Genomic DNA, 22,988 nt, shown 5'->3' with positions numbered 1-22,988 from the left:
GGTCCATGCTAGCCTCGATAGCCAGTCCTTCTAGCTGAAGCATGAGGAGCACGGCTATCATTACAACTGTTTAAAAACAACACGTGTTGGGGCGCCTGGGGGGCTCAGTCGTTAAGCGTTTGCCTTCAGCTCAGATCATGATCCCAGGGGTCCTGGGATCGAGCCCCACATCGGGCTCCCTGCTCCGCGGGAAGCCTGCTTCTCCCTCTCCCACTCCCCCTGCTTGTGTTCCCTCTCTCGCTGGGTCTCTCTCTGTCAAATAAATAAAATCTTTAAAAAAATAAAAATAAAAATAAAAACAACACGTGTACCAAAACAAAACAAAACTTTATTTACAATTGAAAACTTAAACAGAAAATCTTGGGTTCTGAATCTGTGACACTTCCAAGGTCTCTTGATCAAAAAGGGCCGCAGCAGGCAGGGAAGCAAACACAGGGGCCAATCCGGATTATTTTACTCAAGAGCGTGACCCAGAGCAAGGGAAGGCCTACAACAGCAGAGAGGTGGAGGTCTGTTAGGGATGGACGAGACAGCAGCTCAGAGGCACAGGAAGGGAACATTCCATGAGAGACAATACTCCCATCTCTTCTCTACACTCCTAACCTGCTTTTCCCAAAAGAGCAGAACTGGTCTGACTCTTGCCCTCAGTCAGACCTTTGGTTCCCTAGGATTAAACTGAGAGGTATACTACACAAGAACCGAAAAGAAAGAAACTAACATTTTATGGCCACACATATCATCTCATTTATTTACCCTTCACAAACTCTGTGCCGTCTGTATTATCTGTAATCAAGCAAAAGAGGAAACTAGGGTCCCAAGGGGTTTAAAGGCTTGATGGGGTTTCCTGGTCTACTTGGCTCCAAAGTCTGTGTGTGTTTTTTGCCAGACCTCAATGGCTCTCTGTGGAGCTCTAGAACAAAGAGCAATCTTTCTTCCTTGCAGGTCTTGGTCCCAGTGTTACAGAGAAAGTAAAGTCCACACCCTTTGTTTATGGCCTTGGTCGTTAGCTTTACTAAAAGAACAGAGTGAGTACACTCAGAAACTACTCTGTCTCCCTCCCCATAAACATAGCCACGCCCCTTTCCCTCCAAGGGAAAGTGCATCCTGGTGTCATACTGCAGATTCAGACAGAAGTTGAAACCTGGGCCCCCAAGCAGAATGCACAGAACTGCATAAATGCACTTTATAAGTTCAATGGTGCCCTAGGACCTAAGCTCTATCCTAGACCAGGCACTGTGTTAGTCAGCATGGTCCCTGCTTCAAGGAGTTCCGTCTACAGAAAACCAGGCCAACACATTTGTGATATGCTATGTTAGATGCTGTATAGAGAGATGAACCAAGTACTGTGTTAGCACCCAGGAAGGCACTGCTGACTGCGCCTAGACCTGGGAGGAGACGGAGGGACCAGGGAGTGATTCAGACTGATGTTAGCCACATGCTCCTGGGAGCAGCTGGGAGCAACTAGGATCAGTTAGAACTGCGTATATATAGTATGTATTTCTATTATAAGATACATGCTCAATACAGAAAATTGAAGCATACACGAAACAACAGAAATGGGGAAAAAAGAAACTTTGCTATCTCTACACTACACAAGTAACCAGTACTAACAGTTGGCTATATTTCACTACAGTAATTTCTGGAATAGTTAAATGTACTAAATCTTGACTTTGTCACTTAACAAACGTACCCTAGAAATCTGCCAACACATACAGACCTACTGTTTTTTGTTTTTAAGGCTATGTGGTATTTCACCGACTGGCGTACCTCAATGTGTGTGAGACCTGATTACGACACTGGGAGCTCTGCCTTTGTACTGGATTGGACTGGAATGAAGCCATTCTCCCCTCCCCTCCCTTTTTAGCTGGCAGGGCTTCTGCCTTTCAGGGCACGGAACAACAGTGTCACACACCCAGCAGGCATGCAAATATTTGCTGCCAAATCTCTGGTGCTCCCTAGACCTGTGTTTTCATGTGGAACCTTTTCTCTCGCCTGGACTGCTGCACTGAACACCTCACTGGCCTCAGCTTCTCCTCCACATTGCTGCCAGAATCACCTCTGGAATAAGAAAAGTCAATCACAATGTTCTTCTGCTCAAAATCCTCCAGTGGCTCCTGTTGGCCTGGCTCTTTTCAGAGGGCTGGGCTAGGCTCCCTTCTGACAATCTCTGGAGTACGATGGACTCTCACCCCAGGGGGAGAAAAATGTGCCTAGTGCCCAAAGCCCACTCCCAAGATAACACATGAGCATCTCAGCCTGCACTGGTTCTCACAACTGGCCCTGGCCCCCTCCAGCCTTACTGTCTTACCCTTTGCTTTTCATACCTTCCTGCTTTGGCCATATGGCACGATGTGCAATTTCCCTTACACTTGCAGCTATTTCCTGCTTTTGTGCTTTTGCTCATGCTGTTCCCTCTGCCTGGAATGCCCTCCCGTTCTTAGCCACATGAGAAGTTCTCTTCTTTCACGTACTCGGCCACAGCATCATCTCTTCTGTAGTCTTCCCACACTGCTCCAGGCAGGCATGGGCGTTCCAGCTTTCCTTACTCTGTTCGGAACCTCCAGGCCAGTGTTTTATTGTGCTGTCATGGGCAGTTTCCCCCAGAGACTGTGAGTTCCCTGAAGGCAGGAACTGGGCTTTTCAAACTTGCAGCCTCCTATGCGGCATGGGACCCATCTTACTCCCTCAGTGCGTAGTTGTGGAAGGAATGAAGGACCAGCCTGTGTGCCACCAACATGTCCCATTACCTTCCTCTACAGGAACATATCACATCTACGGGTAATCCCAGAATGGGGGACAGTGTTTCCTAAAGCTCAGTCATTCCCACAGCACCTTCCCCACTGTTCTATCCACCACCCACAGGTACAATTAATTTTTAACCTAATCACCATTTAAACTTTAAGAATGCCTCACTGTAAAATGATGTGTTGCCACTAATCACATATTTTTCCTAAGATGCAAATGCTAAAGGATACTCATCACGGCACCACCTAGAGCAGTGTTACCCATGTTTCTCTGATAAGAAGCATCTGAGATGCTTGTTACAAACACAGCATACCAGATCCTACCTCAAACTCACTCAACTTGAACTCTCCAGGGAAGGGATCTGGGAATTAGTAGCTTTAACAAATGTCCCCCAGTGATTTGATTCTTTAGGGAAATTTGGGAAACAATGACAGAAGAAAGAGATCTACTGCTTGCTACAGGTACCACATGTGGGGATAACTGGAAGAGCAGCGGTTCAGACTTAGCTGGGCTGGCAGAGCTCACAGCCACTCCCTTTTCCAAGAGACTCTCAAGCTTTCCAAACAGAGGTTTCACCAGCCCCCAAGTGGTTCTAAGTAGCAAAGAACCTGATTCAGATTGCAGCAGGAGGATCCTGAGGGCCAAGGTTCACTTATGTATACCTAACCAAATTCATCATAAAAAGCTTTCACAGCACCCACTGAGATAAAACCATGGTTTCTACATCGAGAGTTGTACAGAAAACTTCATGTTCACTAAAACCAAAGTCAGGATCTACGGCAAAACCAGAAGTTCTAGAAGTGCTTCCTAGGGAGGTAAAGCTGATCAAGTCACTGCGCTGTCTGCTATCTCCTTCCCATTTTCTTTGATTTTCAGTGCCTAGACACAAGGCCTCACATGCGCAATTAGGTGATATCTTGATTTGAATGCAGCAGATTCCTGCTGGACCAGTGCCACCAAGAGAGGATCTCCTTCTCGGTCTTTTCTGATTGGAATATGGTGGCATCTCGATTAAAAAGCAGGCTCTGTTATTCCACTACAGCCTTGCCACTCAAAGTTAGCATTAGCATCTCCTGAGGGCTGGTTAGAAAAGCAAAATCTCTGGCCCCATCCAGACCCATTGAGCCAGAACCAGCATTTTAATAAGATCTCCTGGTGAATCATAAGTGCATTGATGTTTGAGAAATACTGCCCAGTAGGGTTTGAAAACAGCATCTATATTAGCTGTCAACCATTATCCTGCCCCAAACAACGTCAGGGATCTGAAACACTCCCAGAGGAATTAGAGATGCTTATAACTTTACAGCTGGAAAGAAGAATGATGGGATGATGCCTTGCTCCCTGGGGAATTAATCTCCACTTTTCCTTACTTTCTCCCAAAGCACATTACTGAGAAACCCAAAGTGGAGCCCCTTTAAGTCAGACTGCCACCTTGATTCCCTAAAACTTATGATAAGGATTTTTGGTAAAGTTAAATGAGATAATTCAAGTTCTTAGCTCAATATCTGAGCACAAGAAGTATGCAATAAATGATAACTGCCACTATGATATTGCCTCTAAGTATTAGCTATGAAAAATTCAGTTCTGAGCAAGTCATGGGTAGGAGACTGAATTGGAGGTACTGCACTTTAATTAAAATTAAATAAAAAATTCAGTCCTTCAGTCACATCAGCCACATATTTCAAGTGCTCAACTGTCACATGTGGCTAGAGCTGCATGATGGACAGCATAGATACAGAACATTTCTACCATCACAGAAAGGAATTTCTATTGGATAGTTCTGGTCTAAGAAGCCTCTGGAACGTCAAATGGCCCTCGTGGAATTTGTTCTGCTTGGGTTGCAGGCTGAGAAGAGAGGCTTCCACGGGGGCAAACGTTTACTTTGCCCTTTGCTAATCAGAGATGAGGAGGGGAGGACTGTGATCACCACCCTCAGAAATTAAGCCCTCAACAAGGATTTCCACGAACTTTCTATAAAGGGACGTGGAAAAATACAAAAAAGAAGGCCCAATCAAAAAATTTCTAAACACGGGGTGCCTGGGTGGCTCAGCCGTTAAGCGTCTGCCTTCAGCTCAGGTCATGATCCAGGGGTCCTGGCATCGAGCCCCGCATCAGGCTCCCCGTCCGTAGGAAGCCTGCTTCTCCCTCTCCCATGCCCCCTGCTTGTGTTCCCTCTCTCGCTGTCTCTGTCAAATAAATAAAATCTTAAAAAAAAAAAAAATTTCTAAACACTATTCTTTTCATCTCTGTCCTCTGGTAGTGGTCAATGGTCAATCCTTAGAAGGAAAAGGACCTAGCAGCTCAACTTAGGTTCAGCAAAGAAAGAGGTGGGAGAAGGAGGGAAATGCCAGCCACTACTGAAGAGGGAGAGCAGGTTGAGCCCTAGGGACCTCCAGTACTGGCAGAAAAGAAAGCTCAGGGTGTCAACTGTGCCTCAGAAGGGACCATTTGGCTGGACAAGAGAGAGGACCACATGCAGCTTCTAGCACACACTTGTGCATGCCCGCCTCAGCATTTGCTCACACCAGTTCCCTGCCTAAAATGCCTGACATTCTCCCTCTCTATTAACTCATGTAATAAATTTTTAATGAATCCCTGTAAGTGCCAGATGCTACGAACACAAAGTAAGTCACAAATAGAGGTATGTACAGTTATTAAAATGGTCTGGCACTTGACTAGATCTCCATTCAGAAAAAAAGGCAGAGAAAAGAAAAATAGATTCTAGGTGATTTTTAAAGTAAAATAAATAAATAAATAAGTAAATAAATAAATTACCACATAAATAAAACCACAGAAATATTAGAAAAAATACAAAAGACGTTATGATCTGAGATAGTAAGGACCTTCCTAAAACAAGACAAAAACCATAAAAGCCATAAGAAAAAAGACTGATAATTCTGACCTCATCAAAATTTAGAACTTCTGTTTAACAAAGGATATCACCAAAGTTAAGATAAGCAACACAATGCCAGTTTTTGCTTAAAATATGTTCTGGACAAAATAGTCACAACATTTAAAATAGAAAACTAAGACGCAGAATTTATAACTATTCAAATCGTAAGAGAAGGATAAAATAAGCTATATGCTACAAACACAGCATATTGTCGGTTTGTTTTCATATGAAGTAGTTTTATGTGATGGAAGAGGAAAAGTCTTCAAGACATCTGCCAAATGGAAAACACATGAACAAAACAGTATGATGACATTTAGGAAAAACAAAACCTCCCAAAATAAGATAGGCATAGAAAAGGCCCTGATGGGCATACATCAAACTGAAAGCAGTGACCTCCTGGGACAGAAGTGGGACTGGATGGGGAGGAGGGGTAATGACAAGGACTTGAACTGTTTTCTCGAGGTTGTATTATGTTACTTTTATGATTAAAAATAAACAACCAAATAAAATATGTGAACGTTCATTGAATTTTTTTTTTTTTAGAGCTATTAAAGTTACTATGTGGACAGCAGGGGAAGTTGGAACATGTATATTAAATAATATTACTGTGGTTATATAGGATGCTATTTTTAGGAGTTGTTTGCTGAAGTATTTAGGGGTAAAGTGTCAAGAAGTCTTCAACTTTCAAATGAGAAAGCAATGAAGGAAAACGATGGACAGAACGAAGGTAGAAAGGAGGGAAAGAAGGGGAGCAGGAAAGAGGAGAGGGACTGGGATGAGAGGGAAGAAGGGAAAGAAAAAAACCAATGTCAAAGTAAAATGGTAACACAAGAATATTAACCATTGGTAAATCCGGGTGAAAGGGAGATGGGTGTTCAGTATACTATTCCTCCAACTTTTCTGCAGGTTTGAAAATTAAAAAAAGAAAAAAAAAGAAGGAAGGAAGGAAGAAAAGGCAAAACATCACCACCCCACACGTAGCTGATCAATTTCTCCCTTCAACTCTGATCAAACTTAGCAATGTCACTCAGGTTACTAGTGATCACTTCTGAGAATGTGTCTTACACCCCATAAGCTCCTGAAAGACAGAGGCATTTTTCAATTCTCTGTCACCCAGCACAGAGCAGGCAGTGGCGAGTGTGGGGAGGAAGTGGGCCCGTGCAGGCTGAGAAATGTGTTGCGTTTACTTATGAGGCTGGCAGATACAAAGTCAGGGCCTGGAAATGAGCATCAGGTTTTTTTTGTTTTTTGTTTTTTTTAGATTTCATTTATTTATTTTAGAGAGAGAGAGAGAGCACAGAGGGAGACTGAGAGGGTGAAGCAGATTCCTCACTGAGTAGGGAGCGTGACTCAGGGCTCGACCCCAGGACCCTGGGATCATGACCTGAGCCGAAGACAGACACTTAACTGCCCCCCAGGTGCCCCGAGCATCAGTTCCAACAAGAGAGGCATGACAGCTGTGTCTCCTGGCTGCCCAGGCTGCTCCCAGCCCGGAGTCGCCCAGGAAAGGAGCCAGGTCCTTCCAGCAGGAGCACTGAATGGAAGGAACTACAGTCTGACAGTGATGTCAGAGACTGCCTACTGGTATTTGGTTGGTATTCAGGTTGATACTCTGTAGGCCACAAAGTGGTAGAAAAGTAAAATGCCTTAATAACTCTTTCTCTTCTGATCCTTACAATGAGCCTGAGATAGCGATTGTCTCCATTTGACAGATGAAGAAACAGGCTCAGAAAAGGGAAGTGATTTCCCCAAGGTCACACAGACAGGAAACGAGGCTCAATCCCATGTTTTCAAGTCTAAAGTTCCTTCCACCAGGCCATGCTGTCTTCACTGGGGACTCCTAACCAGGAGGAGAAAGACACACGTACCTGATCAGTCTTGCTTTGGACTACATCTCCCCACACTGTGAGATCACCACAGGCAGCTTGGGCTTATTGTTGGGGCCTGTGGGAACATTCTAGGAGAGAAAGCACAGTGGAAATTCATCCGCTCAGACACACACACTCACCAAACACGTACTGATGCCTGCCAGCCCCTGTGCTACAGACTGAGGACTCAGGGACTAAAATGCTAACAGTCCATGTCCTAGCACAAGGGTAAAAATAATCCAGATTGAAGAGAAAATGTCCAACATTTTAAAAAAATCAAACCTATGCTATAAAACAATGCAGTAAGTTATAAGACAGAGTTTACACAACAGGGCAGAGGAAGCACCCACTGCTTAAACAGGTCAAGAAGGATTCACACAGCAGGGGACATCTGAGCTGGGCCCAGGAGTATGGATGGGATCCCACCAGGAGGAAAAGAAAGGAAAGGAGCATTCCAGTAGAGGAAAGAGCACAAGCAAACGCTCAGAGGCAGGAATGTGTATGGCATATTTATTTAGAGAAGAGCTAAAAGCCTGACGAGACTGGAACCTGGAGGCAGCGGTGGCAGAAGGGGCTGTGGAGAGGTAGCGGGGACCAGGTCACAAAGGATCGTGGATTCACTGCTGAGTAGGATTTTATCAAGTAGGTGAAGGGGCCACCAGAGGCCAAACCTCAGTGAGCATCAGAAAGGCAAACTTACAGGCCAAGAAAACAGGGAGGGGTGGGGGGCCATGGACTCCTCCCTCTTCCTGAGGGAGCCCATGTAACTGCAGGCAGTAAAGACTGGGCCTAACACACCCCTGCTACTAGACCAGAATGGCCAAGATAGAGGAAATCAAAACAGGACTCACCTCAATCTTTCGCATCACTAGAAGTCCATCAATGATTTTTCCTGTAGGAAGAGTATGAGTTAGACTTTATTATTCTCATTTGCATAGCACTTTCCAGCTTCCACTCTTAGCCAGCAACTCATTTGGTCCTCATACTACCATCAGAAAATTGAGATTTGATGGAAGTGAAATGATTTGCCCAAGGTCACAGGTAGGAAGGAGTGGAGTACTAGGTCTGGGCGATTGCAAAGCCCTACTGTACCGTGCTCCCTCTGTGTGGCATTTCTTAAGTGATACCATCCGGGTTTCCCTCCCAGACATACAGATCACCCAAGTGGTTACATACGACATCAGATAGCCCCTCAATCCTTCCCTCCGGCGCTCTAACCACACGTCCTCCCCACTTCCTACCACTTCCACCTTCCCAGAGCAGTTACATCAGTCGAGCACTCTTGGGACTGGAGTCTGAGGACTGGGTCCTTTGGAAGTCCCACTCCGTGTGGATGGGGCCCGGAATCTGGGACAGGAAGACGACTCACCAAACACTACGTGCTTCCCATCCAGCCAATCACATTTAGAGCAGGTGATGAAGAACTGGCAGCCATTTGTACTGGGACCACTGTTGGCCTGACAGAAACCAAGTATACCTTCAGTGAGTTTTCCTGGCCATGCTAGCTGAAGGGCAAGATTCCCAAAAGAGGGGAGCCTGGGTGGCTCAGTCGGTTAAGCATCCGCCTTCAGCTCAGGTCATGATCCCAGGGTCCTGGGGTCAAGCCCCGCATCAGGGCTCCCTGCTCAGCTGAGAGCCTGCTTCTCCCTCTCCCTCTGCCTGCCACTCCCCCTGCTTGTGCACTCTATCTCTGACAAATAAATAAAACCTTAAAAAAAAAAAAAAAAGATTCCCAAAAGAGCCTGTAGCCCTGATTCCTTCCTTTTAGCAAACCTTACTGAATACCTACTATAAGCCAGATCCTAAGCTAGGATCCAAGGATATAGAGATAAACAGGATACATAATCACTGCCCTCAAGGAGCTAGATCCTTAAATAAATGTACAGTTCTCCTGCGGTGTGGATTTTTAAAATGGGAACAATTGTTCACAGGGACTGATTTGCTGTATTTAATCCAACAAGGGTTATACCTGGATTATAGTTACAAGTTAGATCCCATGGAGAAAAAGCCTGTTGCCTGTGCCATAAGCTCTTTTGTCTGAATAGCTTTGTATTGCACCATAACAATGGTAATAAAAGACTAAGAAGGTGTGAGAAGTTGCTACGCTAGTGCCATGCTAGAAAAAGACTACATTTAATCAATTGATGTTTGCTTTTTACAGCTACACCCAAAATCCTTTATTATTGAATTTTACAGGAAGAAGTATTTTTTTGAGAATCTGAAAGTCTCTAGCCATATCCCATCTCCTTCCTTGAAATTGTTTCTACATTACATTTCACAATGCATTATAAAAGAATATGCTATGATTACGATGCACAATGATACTTTGTAAAGCGTTATCTGACTTATGAAGTGTACTTTTGTACTTTATATGTTGATACCCCAGAACTACCTTTAAAATGCTAAATTCAGGCTTTTGTACATCAACAAGTCCACGTTACCTTTCAGTAGCACTGCCTTGTGACAGTGTCTGTCTGTGAACATTTTATTGCATACTTCCCTTGTCTAGGAAAAAAGGAGTAGACAATGGGAAACTGAGAGTACTATTAAAAGCACAGGTCTCATACGATTAACATGACTGAGGCAGGACTGGAAATTATGAGATAGGTCCCTAGCGGTAATCAGACACTTCATGGATTTAAGCTGGTTGATTCTGTGTTCAGCTGTGCAGAAATAAAAATGTGTATGAAATACATTCACAACACTGTCCAGGGGAATGTGCTCACTACCTCACTAGGGATTTTATGTTATACTTAGAAATGCCCCACGTAAGATGAGGCTACTTTTGGGTTTTGTGCGTGTACTTACAAACATCTACATGAAATCAAGGGAATGGCTGAGCCAGTCAGAGGAGGCACATGCCGTGGAATGAGGGACAGACTTCCCAAGGCTCCCAATTCTTTGCTTCCTTCTTTTCACCAATCAATCAAGCAGTCACTCAATCTACCTTGCTGCTGGTGTATGAACGTTTATTAGCAAGCAAGCAGGAGAAGAGTCATACACGTTTTTATAGCTTAAGGGACACTCTGCCCTCAGCCACTCATTTACTCATTCTCTCAGGCAGTACAGCTTCCTGCTTTCGAGAGTAAGCTCTGGAGCCAGATGATGACCTCGCTGGAATCCCAGCTCTGCCACAGACCGTGTGACCTTAGTTTAGTCACATAACCTCTCTAGGCCTCAGTATTCTCATTTGTACCTATCTCAAAGGGATGCTGAAAGGATTAAAATGAATTAATGCAAATATGATGTTTATTAAGCAATTGGCCAATAAATGTTACCTATCATTCTGATGATCTTTCGGTCGTTCATCGGTATCTGCTCCACGCCCTTCTGTATCAGGTAGTAGGGCTTGGAGACCACTGAGGCCCGGTCCCTGCCCTTGAGGAACTTAGGATTTAGCGGAGGATGGAAACAAAAACAATTGTGCCACATGATCTGTGATTGCACAACTTCACCAGTGTCAGCCTGAGGGAGCAGAGACCAACACTTCCTTCCATTTTTCTGACTCCTCCATAGATGGCATGCCCCTAGAAGGTTCTAGCCTTCCTGGAGAAGATCCAAGCCCACCTAAGCTACGCCTACAACATTTACCTGCACTTGCCCAGCCTGGCTTTCTGAAAAGGGGGCTTGCACACTGTTTGCTGGGCAGGTCTCACCCAATTCTCATGGCAGCCTCCTAACTGGCTTCTCTGTCCCCACCTCTTTGTTCCCATCTGCCACTCACACCACAGCCAGGGGCTTGGCTCTAAATCACAAAGTTGATCAACCCTGCTCAAAAAAGCATACGGCTCTCCATACCCTATCAAAGAAAGTCCACACACTTCATCCTTATTCTGGCATTTGAAGCCCTTGAGGGGCTAGACCCCAGCTTCCTCTCCAGTGTCTCTACTGGTCCTTCCCTCCCCCATTCACATCCTATGTTCTCATTCTTCCTCACCTTCTAACTCTTGACCATGCTGCCCTGTTATTTGATGCCACCCTCCTCCGTGAAGCCATGCCTGACCCCTCAAAGTAATGACTCTTATTCCGTGGGGCCCTCCCAGTACTTTTACATACCCTGAGGGGCCCTCACCTTAATAGATGGTGGTGTGAACTACACTACGCTGGGCTTGTCAGTTTGCATGTGTGATTTCCCCGTTAGATGTTAAGTGTCACAAGGGCAGGGATCAGGTATATACCTTGTACCCTACCCTAAGGCCTGAGACAGAGTGGGTGTCGGTAAACCTTCACTTGGTGAATGCCTGTGTAGTTAAGTGGAAGGGTAGGCAAGCAGGACAGAGCATGTGCCTGTAAATATGGGGTCTGGGGGAGGGAGAATGGGGGCATTGCCAGGGAAATGGGTAATGAGGGGAGGCAGGGAGGGGATTGGAGAGTGAGAGGGATGCAGGGTAGGTGAGTAAGGAAAAAAGGAGGGCAGGATGAATAAGGGGAAGAAGGAGGTGTAAGCATGCAGGAGAGTGAGCAGGAGTGGGAGAAATGAGAGGGTTAAGTGTGGCAGGCCAGGGGCTGAGAAAGGAGAGTGAGGTATGGGAATGGGTCTAAGGAGGAAGCGGTGCCAGTCCAAGGGAGCAGGAGTGGTCAGCGAGCCCAGTGGGGATACCAGCCAGGAGGCAGCATGAGTGGAAGGGTGCCGGGGAATCCTGGTGGGTGGGGTGCCAAGCACATGGACTCTGGGTCCTGAAAGCGCAACTGGCCATGCTCTGAGCAACAGGGCTGGATGTTGAGCCACGTATCCCGGCTCAAACAGAGGTAAGAAAACATATATCAGAGTTCAGATGTGGCCCCCCAGACTGCTAGAGGTTCCAGCCGAACAAAATCAAAACTAGGGCGCCTGGGTGGCTCAGATGGTTGGGCGTCTGCCTTCGGCTCAGGTCACGATCCCGGGGTCCTGGGATCGAGTCCCGCATCGGGCTCCCGGCTCCTTGGGAGCCTGCTTCTCCCTCTGCTTCTCTCTCTCTCTCATGAATAAATAAATAAAATCTTAAAAAAAAAAAATCAAAACTAATTGGGGAAGGAGGTGGGTGTGGCAGAGGTGAGTCCTGGGATAAGCAAGAGAAGTAAAGAATTTGCTTCCATCCTAAGAGATAGCACCGGGCCTCAAGAGGGGCCCAGACATCTGCTGGATACAAATCTAACCCAAAACCTTGACTGGACCTTACTTACCATGGAAAGCAGGCCTGGAGCTGAGTGTCTCAGTTTAAAATTTTCATCTGCAAATGGCCCCCGGTAAATACTGGCAACTCCAGTACCATCTCCCTGAGCAGAGAAAAAGGAAGTATTAGCAAGTTTTGAGTGTTGCTCCCCACCCCCCGCACCCCCCCGGAACCCAGAGGAGGAATACTGCTGCACCACAGCCAACTTTGTTAAGTTGCACTCTTCCTCTTGAAGGTCACTTTGCGAGTCACACCTCTTGGACCCTATCTTACAATCAAAGCCAGCCCCATCCAAGGCACCTGCAGCCCATACACTGGTCAGGGCATCGCACAGATTGGGTAAAACAGGTCACAGCTGGGCCTCTAGAATGCTCAGTTAAGACACAGGCAGAGTAGGGAACAACAGTACAATGATCACATACATAATCCTCGCCACACCCAAAGACTCTCATGCCTGCAGTCATATAAAATTACCCACTTAACAGACCACTATCCCCACTCCCCCAAGCTATGCAGGTGGATGGGCTCCTGGAAGCCTCATCTGCACAGATCCCACCCTCCTGACCAAAGCTGACCGGTTCAGGGGAAGATGCCCAACTAATACAGGGCCAACTAAAGTTCCTTCTCTGGGAATTGTGAAGGAGGACTGATGCTCTCTTTGAGGTTGAATTTATCATGTGAGCCTGGAAGCTGGGTGACTATCCTCTGCAAAGTCGACTGGAGAACAGAAAGAGAAGGCAACACACATGTATAGAGAGCACTGGAGAAACAGGAAAAAAAAAGGACTGCCTTGGTTCTATGTGGCTTTCCAGTTCCTAGTTCTGTTTCTTCCTTTGGGTTTCATGAAACACCTTATCATAAATCCCCAATTTCTGCTTAAACTAGCTTTATTAGCATTATCTCTTCGCCCTGCCAGTAACCACATGGAATAAGCACTATCTTCCTCATTTTTCAGGTAAGCCAACTTAAGTCAGGATAATAAAGCAACTTGGCCAAGCCATATTTGCAGTACCTTACACAGAATCCCTGAGAGGGTACCAAAAGACCAATTTCTTCCAGCCACTTAGTAAAGAAAAAGAATATTGGGCACACGGCAGAAAGGGAAAGCACTGACGTAGGGAAGAATCAAGGGGCTCTTATTGGGGCAAAGATTACCAAAGGGGATTAACATAAGCCAGACAAGGGAAAAAACTGTCAAAATCAAACCTTTATTTGGTTAAAAGTTAATAAAACCAAGCTCTGTGTAGTGGAAAGATTTGGATGTGAGTTCCGGATCAATCCTTTATGAGCTGGGAAAGTCACTTTGTACCACTGAGTCTCACTTCTTCCAGCTATCCAGTGAAGATGAAATCACCTGCTCTTTACACTGCTGCCATGAAGATCCAATCAGAAAAGACCTTGCAACTGATACAGCACTATATAAATGTGAGCTATTATCTTTAACTACACACAAATACCTATGTACATAGAGAAAGAAGAGAAAAACAAGTTCACTTCCAATTTCCCAATAAACCTGGGGGACAGATCACTTCTCGCATCCTTCTCTATAATTACATTACTTATTGCTCTCTAGGAGCCAGGGAAAATGACAAAATTAATTTTCAGAGCAAACAACAGAAAGTGACTTAAAAATTAAATGAATAGGGGGGCGCCTGGGTGGCTCAGTTGGTTAAGCGACTGCCTTCGGCTCAGGTCATAATCCTGGAGTCCCGGGATAGAGTCCCACATCGGGCTCCCTGCTCAGCGGGGAGTCTGCTTCTCCCTCTAACCCTCTTCCCTCTCGTGCTCTCTATCTCTCATTCTCTCTCTCTCAAATAAATAAATAAAATCTTAAAAAAAATAATTAAATGAATAGGGGCACCTGGGTGGCTCAGTCGGTTAAGCATCTGCCCTCAGCTCAGGTCATGATACCAGGGTCCTGGGATCAAGCCCCACACTGGGCTCCCTGCTCAGCGGGGAGTCTGCTTCTCCCTCTCCGTCTGCCACTCCCCCTGCTTGTGCTCTCTCTCAAATAAATAAAATCTTAAAATAAAAATCAAATGAATAAATAAATATTAAAAAAACAAAGCAACTTAAATCTTTAACAATAGTGGACTGATCAAATAAATTTATCAATTCGTAATGGAATATTATGTAGCTATTGTAAAGAATGACTTCATGACAAGGGAAAAGGTAAACAATTATTAGGTATAAAAAATTACAACACAGGGGCGCCTGGGTGGCTCAGTCATTAAGCGTCTGCCTTCGGCTCAGGTCATGGTCCCAGGGTCCTGGGATCGAGCCCCGCATTGGGCTCCCTGCTGGGCGGGAAGCCTGCTTCTCCCTCCCACTCCCCTGTTTGTGTTCCCTCTCTCGCTGTGTGTCTCTCTCTGTCAAATAAAGAAATAAAATCTTTAAAAAAAAAATTACAGGGCGCCTGGGTGGCTCAGTTGGTTGGGCGACTGCCTTCGGCTCAGGTCATGATCCTGGAGTCCCGGGATCGAGTCCCGCATCGGGCTCCCTGCTCAGCAGAGAGTCTGCTTCTCCCTCTGACTCTCCCCCCTCTCATGTGCTCTCTCTCTCTCTCTCTCTCATTCTCGCTCTCTCAAATAAATAAATAATCTTTAAAAAAAAATTACAACATATACATGATCTTAAATCTGTTAAAAATTATGTCTGACACACATACATATGCAACGGTAAGAATGACAGCTCTAAACTAAAATGCCAAGAACTTATTCCTTGAGAAGCAAGATTCCTTGAGATGACTTATTTTCTTTTTTGTACTTTTGCAACCAAAAAAAAAATTATTAAAACAAACACATATTCTTGGTCCAACTTTAGGTCTCAAATCCTACTTCTGCTTCTTGCTCATTTTATTTTTTCTTTCCTAAGAGTGGCTCTGAACAATTGTTTCTTGCTGATATTCAGCAAGAATATCTGACCAACTATGCTGTCTGACCCTGGGGCTATCTACAAGTGACTAGATAGGCCTGGCAATGACCAGCAAGAAGTTGGTCCCGTCCCTGTTAAGACAATTTGGCAACATAGGAGCCTATGGAAAGAAAGAAAAGAAGGCAGAGAATAGATTCTTAGCCCTTTTACCAGCTAACACAAAGTATATGGTCGCCCAAGCCCTACTACCATCAGGTGTCGCAAGGGGCTGCAAACTTAAATGCCCACAGGGACAAGTGACATAAATAAGGGAAGCAGATGATAGTGACTGAGGTGAAATGGCAAGGACAGACCCTGTTTAAAGGGAGCAGTTACTTGATTCCAAACCACTGTTGCTACATGAGAAACACAGGCCTAGTGCACCCCTATTTTCCATTCTTTATAGAGAAAACAAAACTCTGGAATTTTCTGGTGAAATGTCCTAGTTTTACAACATAACACACATGAAACAAAGCATATCTGAAAGCCTGGTTCAACCTAAAATCTGCCACTTTGTAACCTTACCTAGACAGGAAACAGGTCTTTAAAAACTCCTAAGAGTTTAAATAAATATACACATGAAGGACAAAGAGTGTCTCCCAGATTCAAGAAAATAGCAACATGACTAACCAAATATTAGTAAGAAAAACCACCATGCACATGCACACAAGTGGTTGGCTAAGGACAAAAGTAGGTTTAAGAAGAGATATGGTTTATTCAAGCACCCTCCAAGGTCAGAGGAAGGGGAAGAGGGTTGGTATGAAAGACACATACAGTCTAGTCACAAGAAAGTTATGCTTCACAGTGAAGAACTATTCTCCTAGGCTCTGCTAGTAAATAGAGGAAACATCACTCCAGAACGATCTACCTCTGTTGCTCTGATTCTTTGCCCACTAATCGATTTTTGATGAAAAAACTCACTTTCCAGGCACTGTGATACCAGAGGTGGAAGGGAATTAGAGTATAAGCACTGAGCTCACTGAAAAAGGACTTACTGCCATTTAGGAAAAAAAAAAAATTGCATCTGATTTCTATCCAAGTTTCATGTGACTAACTAGTTTGTATCTCTCATGGATCATCTATAGGTATGCTGGGAAAGTTCAGTTTCTGGCCCTAAAAGGCTAGGATTTGGAAGTCAGTGACTCAAAGTGCTGATGTCTGTCATCTAGTAGTATAAAGAGTAGTAAGACAGCAACTCTAAAGGACATTCCTATACCCCCGTTCCCCATCAAACTTGGCTATTGTTTCAAGCCTTAGGACTGGGCCCTGTAGTAGAAATAGTAGCTCAGCAATAACAAAAAACAATATTCCTATAGGGCTTTGATAGCAAAGAAATAGTACTTACATTAACAAAATCCCCACCCTGAATCATGAAATCCTTTATGACCCTGAAACAGAGAATAAAGGATCCTGAGAGAAGGTTCTGTTGTTTAGAAAAACATTTAGTCATACTTTAGATTAACACTGATTTAAAAATAAAATGTTTATCACTGTGGCTTTTAATTAGCCTTCAAATCAATTGTTGAGTTCCCAAAAACTTTCTTCTCAAGATCTAGGAATTATCCTATGGTTTTATTTCCCTCTAAAGAGACGAATCCCCCAAGGAAGTAATTCTAAAAGCCTGCAGGATGGCTTGCCAAGGCCTTACCTGTGGAAGGTGCTCCCTTTGTATCCTATCGGAACCCCATCTTTTCTATAACCAAAAAGAAAGAAACTTGGAGTGATGACAGGTAATCATAGGCCTGTCCAGTTTACCACCCACTGGAGCCAAGGGACTCTCCTAAAGATAGTCGGAAGAAGTCTATTACTGTCACCAGCAATCATTCAAGTCCTGCCGGTGGTTCCCCAAAACCCCACTGCAGCCCCAGGACACCCTTCAAGAGCAAGCAGAGAAATCAACCACGTCTGAGACTGACCTGAATTCTCCAGTGCAGAACTGCCTGAAAGGGAAAAGAGTGAACGATTCAGTCACCATGACATCACAGCTGACGGCGCCCTTAATGGGGTGGGGATGGGGGGAGCACAGACATTCGCGCCAGCAAGCCCACCAACGGGCCAGCCGACATCCAGACACCTAAGCATACAAATTAACAACAAAATTGATACGGGAAGAGTAAAAACGGTGACTATTCAGAGAGCTACAGAGAGGACTCCGATCTCCAGGGCAGCGAGTGGACGGATAGAGGGAGGCAGAGGATAACGCGTACCGAGTCCAGCTTCTGGTTCAGTTAATCTAGCAGAGCTGGATCATCTCCTTACCTAAAATTCTCGGCCGTCTTAGGCACAACGTCCGCAAAGAGCTCGATCTTCATGCGGCCAACTTCCTGCAAGCGGCGGGAGATGGTCAGAATACCCGGTCCAAGACCATGAAGGCCTCAGCGAGCAGAGAACTGGAGGGGCTGACCCCTCTCTCCCCGTTGCCATCTCCGCCTCCACAGCCTCTCCTTCCATGCCGCCCAGTCCCTCCCCCTGCGGGGCGCTAGGATGGGCAAGACTCCTCCTCCCCCTCCCGTGCCCCCGCCCCGCAGGTCGGTAGGTTCTGGTCCAGTTTCGTTTTCTGGATTCTCGTGTCCGCTATCCCTGGGTGGGTGAGATCTTCCCGGCTGGCCCCGTGCAGTGTCCCTTCGGCGCAGTGGCTGCCTGGACCTCACCTGGCCGCCAATGCTGACATCAAAGAACACCACGGGATTGACAGGGCTTGAATTTGCCACCGCCATGGCTCCGACCCGGAAGCAGAAGACGGACGCATGGGTTCCGGCGATCCTCATCCCTGCTTTGCGGGTTAACTCTCCTGCGCAGGCGCAAAAAGAGCCAACCGAGGCCAGGCCCCGCCCCCCGGAAGTCCCGCCCGCCCCTGATGCGGAGGTCTTTCGGCCTGCAGCACCCAAACTGGGCGTTGTGGCAGTAGGCGGGGCCAGGATCTCTGACCCCGCATATATGCGGTTTCTTATCCCTCTCCCTTAGTCTGTGAACCCTACGAAGGCAGGAATCTGTTCATCCTCAGCGCTTAGAACAGCCTGGCATATGTAGCCCTTCAGTTAAGTCAGGACACCAGAATTTTAGTTCTAGTTCCTCCACAAGCTTTCACTCTTGTCACTTACAATTTATTCCTGCAGAGCAGCTAGAGCTTTTTAAATAAATGTTTATAAATCATTCCTGGCTTCCCATATTTAGAGTAAGATCCAATTCCTTATATACAAAGGCCTACATTACATTATCTGGCCGCGCATACCTGGCCTCATCTTGTATCACCCTCAGTCATGATACTTGGCTTTTCTGTCCCTCAAGGTCATGGAGATAGATACTCTCTTTATAGAGTCTTGGTACTAGCTGTTAACTGTTTTTAACATTTTTCTAGGTCTTAATGAAGGTAGGGAGTACTCCTTGTAGCTCAGGTCTCAGTTCAGCGGTCACTCAACCTAAAGTAGCCCATGGCCACTCTTTCAGATGCATCACTAGTTTATTTTCCTCATGCCACTCACCATCCAAAATTATATGGTCTATCTCCCCACCTCTGTGTCCCTGTCCCACACACATACCTACCCTCCAACCTAATAGCACATTAACTCCAGGAAAGCAGAAGCTGTTTTGTCTTCACAGGTGTAGCTCTAATGCCTACTACTGAATAGCACATAGTAGGGATTCAATAGTGAAAGAAGGTGACCTTGGGCAAGGTTTGGAGTCAGAGCATATATCTGATATCATAGCTATTATGTCCTATATCCTTTGATCATCCTTTCTAGGTCAGTCATCTGAGGAAGCAAGGGTTACATATAAAAATTCAATGTTTCAACTTCAGGTGTCTTTATTTTTGGTTACTTTTCCTTTCCCCTTGGTCTCCTTCTCTATCTCCAATTGAAGAAGAAAAAGGAGGAGAATAAGGATGGGAAGAAAGAACAGCAGGAATCACCCTTCAGTATAATTTATAGCAACTATTTTAAAATAAATTTTTTAAATTGGTAATATCCAATGTTGATGAGGTTGTGGAAAAACTAGTACAAAGTGATGGTGAAAATAAATGATGATACCTAGCTTTTGTTAAGCAGCTACTAAGTTCTAAATACACATTTCATTTCATTTGGTTCTCACAACTCTATGAGACAGGAATGACTACTGTTCCCATTTTATGGACCAAGAAATTGAGGCTTAAAAGAGGTTGACTATAGGGGCGCCAGGGTGGCTCAGTTGGTTAAGCATCCCACTCGATCTCGGCTCAGGTCTTGATGTCAGTGTTGTGAATTCAAGCTCCACGTTGGGCTCCATGCTGGCATGGAGCCTACTTAATTAAAAAAAAAAAAAGGAAAAAGAAAAGAAAAAAAGAGGTTGACAATAGAAACATTATGTTGACACTTTTTTTTTAAAGCAACGCAACAAGTGATATACCAAAACTATATAACATTTGTATTTCTGACCCAATTATGCCAATCTTTTCTGGAGTAACTCAAGAGAAAAAAAGAGCTACATTCACAAAGACTTTCACCACAGCATAATCTCAAATAGTGAAAAAGTAGAAACAACTTAAGTGCAAACAACGAGAGAATTTATAAAACATCAACATGATAGAATATCATGTGGCTACTGAAAGAATAATTATGAAGACTATTGAAATACAGAAAAATGTTCTATGGTATATATTTTTTAAAGATTTTATTTATTTATTTGAGAGAGAGAGAATGAGAGATAGAGAGCATGAGAGGGAAGAGGGTCAGAGGGAGAAGCAGACTCCCTGCTGAGCAGGGAGCCTGATGTGGGACTCGATCCCAGGACTCCAGGATCATGACCTGAGCCAAAGGCAGTCGCTTAACCAACTGAGCCACCCAGGCAGGCACCCGTGTTCTATGGTATATTAAACTAAAAATCAGGCTGTGAAAATGAACATACAATATAACAACCACTTAAAAATATATGCTTTTGAATAAGAACCAAAAAGGAATACATGAAAATAGTTGTCTTGAGAATGCAGGATTATAGGAGATTTTCTTTTCTTTTCTTTTTCTTTTTTTAAAGATTTTATTTATTCATTTGTGAGAGGAAGAGAGAACAAGCAGGGGGGAGAGGCAGAGGGAGAAGCAGACTCCCTGCTGAGCAAGGAACCCAATGCGGGACTCGATCGCAGGACCCTGGGATCATAACCTGAGCCGAAGGCAGATGCTTAACCAACTGAGCCACCCAGGAGCCCAGGAGATTTTCTTTTTTAAAGTATTTGCTTTAATACAATTACATTGTTTTTACTTTTAAAAAATAAATAATACCCATGATAATAGGGGGAAAGTGCTGAATTAGCTATATATGTGCTCTGCTGAACAGACCCTTAATTAAACCATTGAACTTAAGTCACTATTACTGATCAATACAAGGATATTTGAGGATATTAAACAAACTTGAGAATCTATTTTTAAAACTGATTTAATGAATTTATCAGCAATTCTGAGGACTCCTGGTTGACATCCAGTGGGGATCCATGGTAACTCTTCTCCATGTCATGTTCCACCCTCATGCCCAAGCTTTAAGTTAGCAGCTTTGATCCATCTAGTCTTAGCCATCAGTGATTTTATAGGTCTGACTTTTGGTCTTGTTCTTGGATACAGTGTGTCTCTTTCAGAAAAGCCATGATCATGTATCCAGCTTCAGAATTCTGTGAACACGAAAGAGTCGGGAGACTTGGGGTTTGCCATTGCTGCTTCTGATGTATGTTCTTTAATCTCTTGAAGACTTCCAACCAACTCTACTAAACCTGTTCCTGAAAAACTAAGAATGGCCATATGTGAGGACTTGGTGAAAACAGGATCTCTTGGTAGCACTTTGGGGTTACAGGGATAAGGTATCAATAGGATTTCAGTTTTTACAACTGTCAAACACAAAGGAAATCAAATACATTTAGCTTAAACTTATGTTTATGGATTACTTTCTACCTTAAGTCAAGATTCTGTCAGGTGTGGGGGTGAAGAGGTGGAAAGAGAGAAGGGATTGGGAAAAGATTCAAATACTAAATATAGAAACATTACTCCCAAATGCTATGCTTTGTTAAGCCAGCAACTCAGGATGAGTTAGGCAGTCATGACTCTCAGGCTTGCAGATGATTGTCTTGACTTTACCAACCTGGAGTTTGGTAAGGGCAAGATTTTATTCAATAATTCCAATTCAGCGATGTCACAAATTGTCTCCTGAAAGAAAAGAAAGGATATTTAAAATTATAATTATAAGCCATTGGCAATATGATCCTAAAAAGAGCGCTTTATATATATTTTTGGTTAAAAATTTAATCCCTTCCCCTCCTACTTGCTAGAATGGCCATCCTAAAAAAGACAAGGGATAACAAATGCTGGCAAGGATGTGGAGAAAAGGGAGTCCTTGTGCACTGTTGATGGGCATGTACATTGGTACAGCCACTGTGGAAAACAGTATGGAGGTTCCTCAAAAAATTAAAGACAGAAATACCATATGATCCAACAATTCCACTTCTGGGTATCTGGAGAAAATGAAATCACTGTCTGAAGATATCAGCACCCCACCCCATGTTCATAACAGAATGATCTTACATATATGTACAATCTAAAAAAAAAAAAAACCTCATAGAAGCAGAGATCAGATTTGTGGTTGCTAGAGGTGGGGGTGTGGTGGATGGAGGAATTAGGTGAAGGTGATCAAAAGGTACAAATTTCCAGTTACAAGATAAATTCTGGGGATGTAATGTACAACATGAAGACTACAGTTAACAATACAATACTGTATATTTGAAAGTTGCTAAGACAGATCTTAAGGGTTCTCATCATCAGGAAAAAAAATCATAACTATGTGAGGTGACAGATGTTAACTAATCTCACCGTGATAATCATTTTGCATTGTATATATATATATATATATATCAAATCATTGTTATACAAAACAAAAGTTATACTTTTTAACTTATACAATGAATGTTGTATGTCAATTACATCTCAATAAAACTAAAAAAATTTAATCCCTAAATACCTATAGAATATCTGGTAATTATAAATCTTATACTTTTATATTAACATTTTCATTGTAAGCCTGCTTATTATATCTATTTTCCTACATGAATTACCTCATATTAGCTGATATAATCATTCTGTTCTACTAGGTTCAGTTTTTACTTACTACTCTGGTAAACATTTTCTGTCCCTTTAAATCATGAAAAAAAGTATCTATTTTTTTGTAAAATCTGTGACTTTAAAAACCAAATACTCTTTCTCACACAAACCGATCAATACAGACCAAATTTTACATACAATTATGAGGGTTTACTGATTCCCCTAAACTTGGACCTCTGTTTAACCTTTTATACAGGCCAACTCGTTTCTGTGAGAAATTCTTAGTTATCCTGAAATAAATGAGAAGCTTCTATAAGGAAGAAAAAACTAGCATTCAGAGAAATTTATGTGTTAAAAATATTAC

General features: G+C 43.9%; 2 protein-coding genes across 3 annotated transcripts in view; both read right to left on the bottom strand.

The window, feature by feature from the left end:
- Positions 1-295: 295 nt before the first annotated feature.
- Positions 296-18,633, bottom strand: PPIH (peptidylprolyl isomerase H). Of its 2 annotated transcripts, none has more exons than XM_027570144.2 (10): positions 18,224-18,403; positions 17,832-17,896; positions 17,489-17,512; positions 17,221-17,265; positions 16,918-16,960; positions 12,670-12,762; positions 8,876-8,963; positions 8,358-8,398; positions 7,507-7,595; positions 296-487 (listed from the first exon to the last, which is right to left on the bottom strand). In XM_027570144.2, exons 1-9 carry the CDS (start codon positions 18,338-18,340, stop codon positions 7,527-7,529), a joined length of 585 nt encoding a protein of 194 aa, XP_027425945.1. In that variant the 5' UTR covers positions 18,341-18,403; the 3' UTR covers positions 296-487; positions 7,507-7,526. The 2 variants fall into 2 exon arrangements, with proteins under 2 accessions (XP_027425945.1, XP_027425953.1); XM_027570152.1 differs by having other exon boundaries at positions 315-511; positions 18,224-18,633.
- Positions 18,634-20,712: 2,079 nt separating this feature from the next.
- CCDC30 (coiled-coil domain containing 30) overlaps positions 20,713-22,988 on the bottom strand; it is a 95,140-nt gene continuing 92,864 nt past the window's right edge. Inside the window, 3 exon segments of the mRNA XM_027581159.1 lie at positions 20,713-21,223; positions 21,225-21,320; positions 21,672-21,736. Coding sequence (XP_027436960.1) covers positions 21,124-21,223; positions 21,225-21,320; positions 21,672-21,736 — 261 coding nt within the window. The 3' untranslated portion in view covers positions 20,713-21,123.

This window comes from Zalophus californianus, chromosome 4 (assembly GCF_009762305.2).
Source record: "Zalophus californianus isolate mZalCal1 chromosome 4, mZalCal1.pri.v2, whole genome shotgun sequence".
Lineage (NCBI taxonomy): Eukaryota > Metazoa > Chordata > Mammalia > Carnivora > Otariidae > Zalophus > Zalophus californianus.
This window is presented reverse-complemented; position numbering and strand designations above follow the sequence as displayed.

Excerpts from the sequence above, each read along its gene's own strand:
- PPIH (XM_027570152.1), bottom strand. The coding sequence starts at position 18,340 with ATGAGGATCGCCGGAACCCATGCGTCCGTCTTCTGCTTCCGGGTCGGA. Across the intron at positions 17,266-17,488 it reads TTCTGCACTGGAGAATTCAG|AAAAGATGGGGTTCCGATAG; the intron begins GTCAGTCTCAGA and ends TTTTGGTTATAG. Across the intron at positions 12,763-16,917 it reads AGGGTGGGGATTTTGTTAAT|GGAGATGGTACTGGAGTTGC; the intron begins GTAAGTACTATT and ends TTCTCTGCTCAG.